Source organism: Eimeria necatrix, genomic scaffold (assembly GCF_000499385.1).
Source record: "Eimeria necatrix Houghton genomic scaffold, Enh_scaff116, whole genome shotgun sequence".
Classification (NCBI taxonomy): Eukaryota; Apicomplexa; class Conoidasida; order Eucoccidiorida; family Eimeriidae; genus Eimeria; species Eimeria necatrix.
In genome coordinates this window covers 40,328-52,609 of record NW_013654863.1, presented here as the reverse complement: position 1 = coordinate 52,609, position 12,282 = coordinate 40,328, and the positions used below count along the sequence as shown (strand labels likewise).

Sequence of the window (12,282 nt, the reverse complement as noted above, 5' to 3'; positions counted from 1 at the left end):
TAAATCTCCCCGCGCACTGCCTTAACTATGAAAACAAAGAAGGCTTATGCAAGAACACGTGAAGAGGCAACAGCAAAGCTGTGCCCTCTGTGTCTTGCCAGCTGTAGCTAGCCGGATTAGCGTTAGTAGTCCTATGCTTCAGCTGAAGCAACAAAAACACCAGAAGTCTTTGGAGACCATGGCAGAGTCATCGCATGCTCAATACGGGCCACCAAGACGGAAACATGCAGCAAATTTGTGCTTCTGCATATCTATTGTGGTTGTTGCTGTTGAGTGAAACACAAACAGCGTAGAGGCTTACTTGTGACGGATGAAGAGGCATTGTTTGTCTTGTCTGCTACTGCTGCTGCGGATCCCTTCTTTCGTTTCTTTTGGAGCTGCTCACAGCGCAAGGCGTGTGCTTGCTTCTCTCGTGCTTCTATGCGCCGCTGCAGCTCCGCTGCCCGGCGCTTGACCTCTTCGCGGTTCCTATGCCACATACGGACGACCGAAATCTTGTCTCTACTCAAGAGTGGAAATTTACAAGATTTGTAATAATGCGTGCTGCTGTTTATACAGAGCGCGTCCTTCCTGTAGCCCTTAACCTTAGAGCACGGGCGTCCCCCTTGCAATGCATTTTGTAACTTGCGACACGAGAGTCTAAGATTATCTGTTAGCAGCATCACCTTGCGACAGTAAGACTGGTACCAACCTTGCACTCCTCTTGTACAGTTCCATGAATTTGTTTTTGAGCTCCTGCTGCCTCTTAGCGCGCCGGTGCAGTGCCTCCAGCACCCTCGCTAACGCCTGCGGTCACAAGTAACGGCAAACAGCCAACTGGTCACGTATGTGATTCACGCTAGTGGTCACAGGGAAAAAGGGAAGGGGAGATCTGTGGCGAGGTTTGGTCATGCTGTACGTTATTGCTTGCCTTTTGTGTTTGTGTACATTTGGAGTTGAAGAGCTCCTGCCTCTTGCCCAACGCTTGCTGTATGCGTAGCATGTGTTTTGCCAGCCTCTCGAGTGTGTCTTGCCTTATTGTGGCTCTTCGGGCCTCTGCATCCCTCAGCTTTTTCTCAACTCCAGGACGATCTCCCTTTTTGTAGCGCTGTTGCCACCGCTGCAGCACTTCTTCGTAATATTTCTGGCAGATGTTTTCGCTGCTGGCCGCCGGCTGCACGCAAAAAATGACAAGCGATTGTTCTGGTGTTGGCTTTTTGCCTTGGTGCAGGGCGCTGTGTCTCGTGAGGTTCAGATCCTCTACGTTGCTTGGTGTGTAGCACTGGGGCGACATGCAGATGATGCATCGGCAGCACCTGGTAGTAGACGCTATAGCCATTGCTGTGCTTCTTCTCGCTGACAAGTATAAGTCTGCCGGCTTGAGCAGCAATCTGGCTCCGCAGCTCCTGCAAAGAAGTAGCCCCCTCCGCAGTGTTAGGTGACCCCGGTGTAGAGCAGGGAATGGCTTGTGTGGCCTTCTCAGTCGACATTTTCAATCGATCCGCCGGCTCTTGTTTGCTCTATTTATTTAAAACCGATTTTTTTACTGATGCTTATGAAGCAAAACCCTTTTCATAAAGTGCACCGACAGCAGCACGACAGAGGGGCTGGCCCGAGGCCGAAGCAGCCTAGCGGGGTCAAACGTGGACAGCCCTTGTAGCACACGAGAAAAATGTGACAAGAACTCAGTTCTACAAATTCTAAAGGGTCACTTATGTGTTTGTCTTATTTTTGAAGGATTTCCAAGTGATCGCAGCAAATAACAAGCTTGTGCGCCACGGCAACAGCGTGCAGTCCTCAACCTGTAATAAACAGGTCAAGCAGCAAAATACACTGAAAAACCCATACGAAAAAGCATTGATCTAAGAAATATACTGGTTTTGGAATACAAATTTCCGTACCTCTGGATGCGAAGTAAACTATTTACAATACGAAACTTACAAACCAAGTTCATGTCTTGCAGTTCGAATCATGCAGCTCATGCCTTCATTCAGGTATTACCTACAACGATCAAAAGAATCCGTTAGTGTGCACGTCGATAAACTTTGCTGAAATGTACTAGCTACTAGAAAATTCAGCCACATGGTCCGATTATTTACCACTTCTTTCAGGGTTGAGGACTAGAAAATTCGCATTCTGGTGCAACATATGTGGCAGCTTCGCTCACTGTCAGGTTCATGAAATCAGCCCCTAATAGTGAGGCAAAGTACTTGACCTTGTACCCGAACCGAAATCAAGCTCTCCTAATCAAAGCTACTGAGGATTTTAGAAAGGCTAAGCCGAGTTACGTGCGTCATAGCGTTCCTCCTTCAGCGAACTGAAAAATCTAGAGAAAAGCCTCGTCAAAAAATAGGCTTAAAGCTAGTAGGGTCTGATCATTATGCAATGATTAGCACGGAAGTCGGCAGTCCGGTGGCTGCACCGGCGGCACTTCACTGCCGACCAAAAAAGATGAAAGCTTGCAGCTAACTAGCTGTTGTCGTGCGACTGTAGGGCTGCTGCCGGTTTTATGCATAAATTCAGGGGTATATTCTAAAACAAAGCTCCTTACTTTATTTACAAGCCAACTGTTACCCCTTTTGCGTAGACTTGTGCTTCACGCTGCTAAGTCGGCGTCTCTGCATTGGCTCCAGCGACATGTTGACTTTGTGCACCAGCACAGCAGCGATCGCTTCGGGAGGCCAGCCGACCATCCGCCTCAGAAGCGAATCCTCTAGTGGCGCCAGTGGAGATGCCATCCTGGGGATGGTACTTGATCTGCGGGGGCCCTGAAGGGCTGGCTTTATTTTTGTTACGCAGTATCCAACTTGTGTGTGACTGTTGCCTTCTCGGCTTACCTTCCGAGTCGGCATGAGACTTGTAACCCTACCGGCTGTTGATGCAGCGGCTTGCTGCTGCGAGGCAGCCCTTTTGCTGGCTCGCCGGATGGCTGCAGCAGTGGCCCTAAGCGGCTGACGCGAATTGCTGCTGGATTGGCGCGGCATTGCCTTAGCACTATGGGCATCTCTGTGCTTCTCCTTTCCAGAACCCTCAGCTGAAGTCTTGGCTTTTGGCTTGCTGTTGGTGCCCGATCGCCGCATTTTGGTGCTGCTGGAGGCTTTCACTTTCCGGGCGGGACGAGGGAAGGAGAGGCCCTCATCACCCGTCAGCCCCGTCGGTTCGGCAACAAAGGCGTGAGCAGCCACTCGCCGTGCTACCATTGATTTAGGGGCGTCAGCAGCCGCAGGGGGCTTCATACTGACCGAGTAAGGCAGAGGCGGGAGAGAAGCCCGTTCTGCGCTACAGCGCTGAGCTGGAGCACTAGCAGCTGACAGCTGTGAAGAATAGAACATGGCTGCAAGGCGCTGCTCTTGACTTTGAGGCGAATGATAGAGCCTTGAAGTAGTCGACAGTGGAGGCAAAGAGCTGCGACGTGTGCCCTGGCAGGCAAAATCGCCGTCGATACTGCGTTGGGTGCAGGTAGCTTCTGAGTCCCTGTTTCCATTGTTTGTGTCCGCTATGGTCTGGCTGCTGCTGTTGCCCTGGCTAGTGAATTGGGAAACGCTGCTGTTGCTGTTTTCCCGGGTAGAGCCTCCAACCGTCGCGTTCTCTGTGGAGCTGCGTCTGTAGGCGCTGGAAGTCGAGGTGGCCCAAAACATGAGGGCCGTCAGCCCATCGACTCTCCGTGGGCCTGACTGCTGAACGGTGTAGTTGGAATGCACCGGGGAGGAGGCTTCATCAGCAATCTGGTTCGAACTCAAAGTACCCAGAGGGTAAAACTTGTGTTTTGATGCTTCATCAGCTGGCGCAGCAGGTGCCGTTGTAGCAGCTGTAACTGTTGTCGTTGTTGTTGCAGGGGCTGCTGCAACAGCTACTGCTGTTGCAGCTGCTCCAGGAGGTACAGTCGGCCCTACCACAAGCCTCGAATTTTCTCCCTTCACGCTGTTGATGCCCAACGGCTGTTCTCCGGTCACTACAGCAGGGCGGGGCTCTGAAAGGCCTGTCTGCTCTGTGAATGCAATGCAACTTGCTTGACTTTGGGCTGGGGAAGCTTTTGTTTTGACCGGTGGCAGCTGAGCATAATTTTCTATTGGGACACGCAAAGGCATACCGGAAAATGACCGCCGCGCTGCACAAGCTGAGGACAAAGCCAACGGACGCCATCGGCGACCAGAGAATGAAGCTCTGGTTACATTGGCAGTGCCAAACGTCAAGCAATCATGCATCACAGAGTCCCCCATAATGCTCCTAGCGGAGCGTGATGCTGCATCATGAGGTGCGGGAGAACGAAAAGACAGATGTTGTAAGAGAGGCATCGGTGCCTCAAGATGTGCAGATCTCTTTGCACTCAATGAATTGCCTGCATACCTTTCAGTTACTTGCTGTTTCTGCTGGTCTATCGCACGAAGACTTTGCTGCCGCATTCGTTCTGGGGCCGCCCACGTTTCCGTTGTGTGCGACTGACTCCTCAGCATTGTTGAGCCCTGGATTTCTCTCCGTGGTGGATAGACAGCAGGGTTTGCTTGTTGCAAAACTGCAGTGGAGGCCTTTGGAGGATAGCCACTGGCCATCTGACGGTGAGGCTTCTGAACCAAGGCAGCACAAGGACCCTGTAGCTGCCCTTTGTCTTGACCGGGGCATCGCTGCACACGGCACCGGGGGCGGAAAACAACAGGAGCTACTGAAGAGCGCAAGGGTGGACAAGGCTTCCAGTGGGCTTTTTGGTTAGCGGTGAAGAGATCCTTCCGCGGCTCTCGAACCCGAACTGCAGTACCTGCGCCCGCGGCAGTCAGCGCAGGCTGAGCAGATCTCACCATGGGGGTGACCAGGATCTGAAGACCTATGGGATTGCAAATGCGCGGCTCCCCTTCCAGGCCGCTGTTCCTTAGTGACTCATCGCCCCGTGCTATAGGGTCTTCAGTTGAAGCCCTCAGTATGCTGCTCCGTGCTCCGCGTTCTACCGGAGGAACAGAAGATAAACGAAATTCCCTTGGCAGGCATGGCTTGCCCGGTGTGTCAAGGCGTTGCCTCCTGTATGTTCCTTGATCGCTCGCGCCCCTTTCTTGCGTGTGGGCGCCAACCGGTGTTTCCTCGCAGGACCTTGCGCTGCAACCGTTATCTATGCTCTCTAGCACATTTTCAGAAATTAAAAATGCATCAGATTTCCCGTAGATAAAAAACAATTCCTTGTCTATTTTATCGTGATTTGAATAGCAGGCAGCACTGCCAAGGAAGAACTGAGTTGGAGGTAGAGCGTCAAGGATGGTCACACGTGTCCATACGGCCGTCCTTAAGTCCGCGACGTTCGCAGCGTACAGAGTTTCTTCTGGGGCCACTGGCCCATCGGCCGCTGCACCTCCATAAATGAGGAGAAGACCAGAAACGAAGGAGCTCGCATGGCGATACCTCGGCGCGGGTGCTTTGCCTACTGGGCGGATCTGCCGCCAAGAGTTCCCTTCGATGTCCCAACACCAGAGATCATCTACAGCCACTCCATTCTCTGAGCATCCAGCGCCTTTTATGCGCTTTGTGTAGCCGCCAAACGCCCACATATACCCTCCCCACACTGCCGCTGAGTGTCCAGCACGTGCAGGAGGCCACGGCAATGTAGGGCACTCATTCGTAGCCAGCCCGTCTTCTTCAGTTGAAGCTATGATAAAGAGTCTATGCCACTGGCGTGAGAGCTTAGAGAAACTCCACAAATCATCAAAAATGTCCCAAGAAGACGGCAGGAATTCTTCAAGGGGACCGGAGGCCTCTTCTCCTTCGTGGCACCCAGCAGCTGCTGCTCCTGCAAACAAAAGGAAACTTTGGCTTTGCTCATCTGCAGTTATACTGTAGTAGGATCGAGGCCTAGGTGCTGCTGTTCCCTGGCCAACCGGCCATCTCGTGAGGTGTTCGAACTCGACCTCTACTGCAGTGTTGTCACAATGACTCTCGTCCCTACACCCGATGGAGTACACAGCCAGTCGAGTAGCTTGCTTCGAGGCAAGGCTTTCTGCCTCCCCGACCAGAAGCAATGACTCATCTCCAACACGCACAAAGCCGATCTCTCCCTGGGGGCGTTTCGGGAGCTTTGCCCCGCCGTTAATATGCAGCACTGCCTTGGTCTCCCAGGGTTCCATCAGTTCTTTGGCAGATACTGTTAAATCGGACTGTCGGCTTCCTGATTTGGGTGAGCAGCGGATGATGCGGAGGGCGCCGGCCTTCGAATACACGAGCACCCATACCCCATGCGTGTCACTGTGCATCGACAAGGGCTCGAAATCATAAGACATTGGAAAAATGTCAATGGCCGTACAATTTGCGAAGGTCCACTTGGGAAGAGCACGGCGTTCAGTCGGGCTGTTCCTCAGTTTAGTGGGGCCGTGGCCTCCTGCCTCGCTAACACTGCTGCACCCTGCTCTCGGCTTGAGAACACATATGCGCGACTGCTGCCTTTCTGTGTCATTGTTATCGTCTTCTTCAAGCTTCTGTTTTGTAGCTCCGCAGGTTGGCTTCTCCTGAATAGCAGTGGAAGGCCCGGCCCTTTCATGCTGTAGGATGTCACATTGCTCATGTTGGCTACATCCATGTGAGCGATCGTCATTCATTTCTGGCAAACCGCGAATGCTCTCATCAGATTCTGCGCAAGACATTGCTGCGACTTCATTGCTGTAGAGGCGAGATGAAGCCGCACGGTGCGAATCCAAATGTACTGGGCTGCGTGTACCGTCAGCGGTGGGCGTGGGCGTGCCCGTGTGCTGGTATTGTTGCATCTTCCCTTACGTCACTTTCCTGTAGATGAAATACAAAAAATCCATAAATTATACCGAAGGAGGGTAAGCAATTCTCTGGTGTGTACTGTTTGCCGCCGCGAAGAACCGCAGCATTCGAGAATCCGAGCTCGATTGCGGAAATTTTGAAGAGCACAGCCGGAACAGCCAGACATAAGTTCCAGAAATGCCATAAAACTCTGGTCAGCTGGACAATGCGCAGAAAAAGAGGCACACGGCCAAAGACTTGACAGGAAGTATCGACGTCGTGGCAAGGAACCTCTCGGGTCGGCAGCCGCCTTCACTGGGCAGCTGGAACCTATAACAGGTTTAAAATATCAAAAAGAGCGCAAGCTCAAAAATTTATTAGTTTTGGAAGGGGTTGAAAAGAGCAGGAGCAAGCAGACTGTAGCTTTCTCTTATGATCGCCGTCGGAGCAAGCAGCCCGCTTTTATGAGCGGAGGAACCGCGTGTTTCGCGGCCCAAGTTATCCGGCCCCTGGAAATGCTCGATATTATTCCATATTCATTTGCATACAGGGCTATATTTGTTTTAATTTGTTTCACGCCGCTCATCTGCCAAGGCAGCGGGCACTGGCAAGCTTGCAGCTGACCGCTGCGCCGACACCATGAAGCGTCTTGCTCAATCGCAAGGCCGGCGCAGAAGGATGGCTGCCTGCAAAGCTGGTATGTGTTGAACAGCCTGTTAAGTAGGTAAATCTATAAATCCCAGATTTTGGTGGTGTTTGCATATCTACCGTACTATACTAAGGGCTCTGTGTCAGGACACTGGGCGGAGCCATATTACGGGACTGTTAAGTGACCCACGCACAGGATTGTGCAGCAAGAGGTTCGTCAGTCGAAGAAGCAGTTTGATACCTTAAAGTTCATGTACTGGCATGGCAATTCAAGCGGAGTCACATTTCTGTGGACGAGGTAAATTATCTTTTTAAGGCGGCTTCCAGACTGCGCACTTACGTTGAAGTTGATAGCACGTTTGTGCCCAAAAGACCATTCGCAGTTCCAGCCAAATTTTTGATTCTAGAGAAGAGTCTCACGTGTCCTCCAGATGGACTGTTTCTTCCGCACGGCTTTGCTGTGCTAGGCTCGGAGAAGTCGTAAATTCAACAACGCAAAAAGGCGCGGAACTTGGAAATAGCCTTCATCCGCATTTTTATCTTCAGAAATGCATAGCAAGCACTGATGGGATGCTGGCTCATGCAACTAGGCTTTGGGTTTCCACAGGCGTCTTATGGCACTCAACCAACGAACGCGTCTAGCTGCTCTAAATCATCACATTTGATTCTGAAGCGCCAGAAAAGTTTGAATAGTGCTGCTCACACTGTTCACCCATACTACATTTCGTTTGCGCTAGTCAAAAAGAACAGAATGGCGTAATCATGCAGGAAGTAGAACGGCCAAGCAGAAGCAGTTAAATTGGCCTTTGCACCAGCAGAAGCGCCAGAAACATCTGAATACTGCTGCTCACACTGCTCACCAATACTACATTTCGTTTGCGCTAGCCAGAAAGAACAGAATGACGCAGTCATGCAAGAAGTACAGCGGCCAAGCAGAAGTAGTTAATTGGCCTCTGCAGGAGCAGAAGCGCCAGAAACATCTGAATACTGCTACTTATACTGTTCACCGAAGCTACATTTCGTTTGCGCTAGCCGGAGAGAACATGGCGCATAGCCAACCAAGCAACATCATCAAGCAGTAATAGAGAGAAGCACCACCAAACAACAGCAAAACGCAGCAGCTCCGAACAGCACAACCAAAGAACAACAGTAAGCAGCGCCACCAAATAACAGCCTCGGGCAACACAGCCAAGAAGCAGCAGCAGCAACAAAAAGCAACAACAGACAGCAGCACCAAGTGACTGCAACAAATATTCTGGTGAGCCTATTTTCCATGCTGTTGCTACTAGCGCAGGCGTCTTGACCCAGCACTCCACATCTGTTGCTGCAGTCCAAATCCCAGCCTCATGGCATTCAGCTTTCCACAAGTTTTAATCAAGTTGCTGCTGCTGCTGTTGTGGCTGGTTGAAGAACTGCAGCGGTCTGAGGCCACTGCGACGCATATGGGTGTCTCTTCTGCCCAATTTCCGAATTTCTCTATGTTTTTTCCCTACACTAGAAATGATGCAAAACGACCATCTTGTCTATAACATACACGCCGCCCGAAAATGTTTCTTTGAATCACGGTATAATAGCCACAAGCAGCACGGAGTAGCAGCAGGCGTCAGCACCAGAAAGCAGCAGCAGCAGCAAAAAATAAAAGGCAGCAGCAAGCAATAGCAGCAACACACAACAGAAGGCCAAGACAGCAACACGCAGCAGCAGGCAGCAGCAGCAATCAGCAGTAGCAAATAGCGGCACCGACCAGCAGCGAGCAGCAGGCAGCAGCAGCAGCAAATAGCGTGCAGCAGTACGTATCAGCAGCAAGCGGCAGAAGCAAGCAGCAGCAGTAAGCGACGGCACCAAGCAGCAACAATACGGGACCGCAACAAACAACAGCAGCGAGCAGCAGCAGCCAGCAGCCCTACCACCCTGCAGAAGCAAGAGGCAGCAAACAGCAGCAGCATCAAGCAGCAGCAAGTAAAAGCAGCACCACGTGGGAACAACGCGCAGCCGCCGCAGCGGCACGCAACAGTAAGCAGCAGAAACAGCAGCAAGTAGCAACAGGAGCAAACAAGAACAGCATCCAGCAGCAATAGCAAACAGAAGCAGCAGCAGAACCATCCAGCAACAGCAAGAAACAACAGCAGGCAGCAGCGGCAAATAGCAGCAGCACGCAGCATGAAGCAGAAGCAATAAGCAGCAACGAGCAGCTGCAGCAGGATGCAGCTACATCAAGGAGCAACAACGAGCAGCGAAAGCAAGTAGCAATGACAAGCAGCAGCAGCAAGTAGCAGCAACAGGCTGCAGAAGTGAGACGCCCCTGATGCTTGATGGCCTCTGCTGGAGAGGCACTTCCTCCCTTTCTAGGTGCTACTCTCAGATGTTACTTCATCGCCTCAGCAAATCGTGGAAGGCTGGTTGAAAACTCCCATGTAACGAAAACAATTTGAGCCAGCTGCTTCTGCAGTAGTTGCTATGAGTGCTGCAAGTGAAAGAGCTGCAGCTGCTAAAATTTGTGCTGCCGCTGCTGATGCTTCAGCTGATGCTCCATCACCAACCGTTTCCCTTTGCCAGCTCTGCTATTCCAGCAGGAGCAGCATCAGCAGCAGCTGGAGAAGACGGTGCAGCTCATGACACTTTTCTATGTCGTAGTCTGTGAAGTGTGGGATGAGTTGCACCTATTGGGAAGCCTCGAAAATACTGCCATCAGACTTACTCTGGTGACCCAGTACCCTAGGCCCAAAATTGTAAGGCAATTTCTTTGGATCTAGCGCCTCTTCGTAGCTTTGTCTTTTGATTCCTATCAATTGCTGTGAAGCCAGACGGATTCAGACGACATTGGGAACAGCAAGAACTAAGCTTAAGACTGATGGCTGCCTTTCAACTCAACATCAGCCCGGAAGTAAAAGTATTGCATGCATTTTCTCTGTATGTGAGCATCACAATTGCATTATTTGCTGCTCAGTAACAACTAGAAACTCAAGCGAACTGGAAGCAACTTAGTTTGAAGCCACGAATGTGAATCAATATTAGTTTCTACTCAGTTAAAAAGTGCAGACTCCTACTTTTCAATGCTTCATCATGCACGAGTATATTTTCTGTGTTAAGTGAGCATTACAACTGCATTTTATGCTGCTCAGTTACAACTAGAAATTCGAACGAACTGGAAACAACTTAGTTTGAAGCCTCAAATGTGAATTAATGATACTTTCTCCTTGGCTACAATGCATGGATTCTTACTTTTCAGTGCTTTATCATGCACGCGTATATGTACTTTCTGTTGAGGGCATCACTTGAGGGCATCAGCTGTAATACAAGCCTGGCTTCCTATACCAGATTTGTGCTAAATCACAGTTGCTTTTTCCACTGAATGTTGAGCAAAATTTGGAGAGGAGTCCCTTGTACGCTGCCAGAAGTGGCCCTTTTAAGGATATTTTTTGAGCACTCACAACAAATCTCCGCTTGCCACAAAGAACAAGGCAACGCCAGCAAGCAGCATCACCAAATAGCCTCACCACACAGAAATAGCGAGCAGTAATAGCAAACAACAGCGACACCCAGCATTTCCAAGCAGCACCACTCAGCAGCAAGCAGCAGCACCAAGCAACTGCAGCAAACACTTTGGTGCGTCTACTTTCCGTGCTGTTGCTTCTGACGCAGACCTTTTGATCCAGCACTGCTCATCATGCTGCTGCTGCCTTTCAAACCTCAATTGCATGGCATTCCGACATCCATTAGCCTGTTCTATGTCTTTTGCTGTTGTTGCGACTACTTAACTGAAACGGCCTGAGCGCATTGCTGCGCATATGAGTGCCTCTCATGCCAAATATCCAAATTTTTTTTGGTTGCTTCCTCATTCCAGAAATGAAGCAACCGCGAGCAATAGCAGCAACACACAGCAGCAGGCCACAGCAGCAACACGCAGCAGCAGTCTGCAGCGGCAAGCAGCGGCAGCAAACAGCAAGCGGCAGTAGCAAGAGGCACCAGGCAGCAACAAGAGGCGGCATGCAGCAGAAAGTAGCAGCAGCAAGCAGCAGGATCAAGCAGCAATAGTAAGCAAAAGCACCAAGCACCAGCAGCAGGGAGCCGCGACAAATAGCAGCAGCCAGAAATAGCATGGAACAGCAAGCAGCATGCAGCAGCAGCAAGCAGCAGCAAGCAGCGCGCCACGCAGCAGCAAATAATAGCATCACGTAGGAGCAGCGCGCATCAGCCGCAGCGGCGCGGCCGCAGCGGCACGCAACAGTAAGCAGAAGCAGCAGCAAATGGAAACAGCAGCAAGCAGAAAGCATCAGCGTCAAACAGCGGCAAGCTGTGACAATAAGCAGCAGAACAAGGCAGCACCAGCAAGAGGCAGCATAAAACAGCAGCAGCAAGCAGCAGCAGCAAGCAGCAGAAACGAACAGCAGCAAGCAGGAGCAAGGGGCTCCAGCAAGCAGCAGCAACGAACAGCAGCAAGCAGGAGGGCAGCGCCAAGCAGGAGCAGCAGCACTCAGCAGCAGTTAAGCAGCTGCCGTAAGCCACAGCGGTAAGCAGTTCCCCCCAAAAGCAGCACGAAGCAGGAGGACCAGGGGGCAGCGCTAGTAAGTAGCAGGACCACGGAACAGCAGCATTTGCAGCAGCGAGGAAAGGCAACAACAGCAACAAACAGCAGCAGCAAACAGCAGAACGAAGCAGCAACAACCAGCAGCATCAAAAGAAGCGACGAGCAGCAACAGCAAGCAGCAGCACCACGCAGCCATACCGTGATTTCGGTGTAGCAGCACCGAGCATCGGGGCATGGCTGTGGAGTTTCGCCATATTCCTTGGGAAGACCAATGCTCGCGGTGAATTTCTAAGAGTGACTCTAGGCGAATATGTCTCTCATTAAATTCTACATTCGTGCGTGGAATGGATTTCGACAGCATTCAAGCTCATATAGCAATTTCTAGCACTGAAAGGGCGGCCAGT

The 12,282-nt window shown here is 51.2% G+C and overlaps 3 protein-coding genes across 3 annotated transcripts; 1 reads left to right on the top strand and 2 right to left on the bottom strand.

Annotated features, from left to right (window-relative positions):
• Positions 1 to 131: 131 nt before the first annotated feature.
• Positions 132 to 1,469, bottom strand: ENH_00005850 (hypothetical protein, conserved; the record flags this gene model as incomplete). Its single annotated transcript, XM_013584039.1, has 5 exons — positions 132 to 142; positions 302 to 468; positions 692 to 786; positions 899 to 1,153; positions 1,296 to 1,469. The coding sequence occupies 5 exons, from the start codon at positions 1,467 to 1,469 to the stop codon at positions 132 to 134; spliced, it is 702 nt and encodes a 233-aa protein (XP_013439493.1).
• Positions 1,470 to 2,549: 1,080 nt separating this feature from the next.
• On the bottom strand, positions 2,550 to 6,716 carry ENH_00005840 (hypothetical protein, conserved; the record flags this gene model as incomplete). The annotated part of the gene is made up of 1 exon (XM_013584038.1): positions 2,550 to 6,716. One exon carries the CDS (start codon positions 6,714 to 6,716, stop codon positions 2,550 to 2,552), a length of 4,167 nt encoding a protein of 1,388 aa, XP_013439492.1.
• A 4,881-nt stretch (positions 6,717 to 11,597) lies between these two features.
• ENH_00005830 (hypothetical protein) lies at positions 11,598 to 11,864 on the top strand (the record flags this gene model as incomplete). Its single annotated transcript, XM_013584037.1, has 1 exon — positions 11,598 to 11,864. One exon carries the CDS (start codon positions 11,598 to 11,600, stop codon positions 11,862 to 11,864), a length of 267 nt encoding a protein of 88 aa, XP_013439491.1.
• Positions 11,865 to 12,282: the final 418 nt, after the last annotated feature.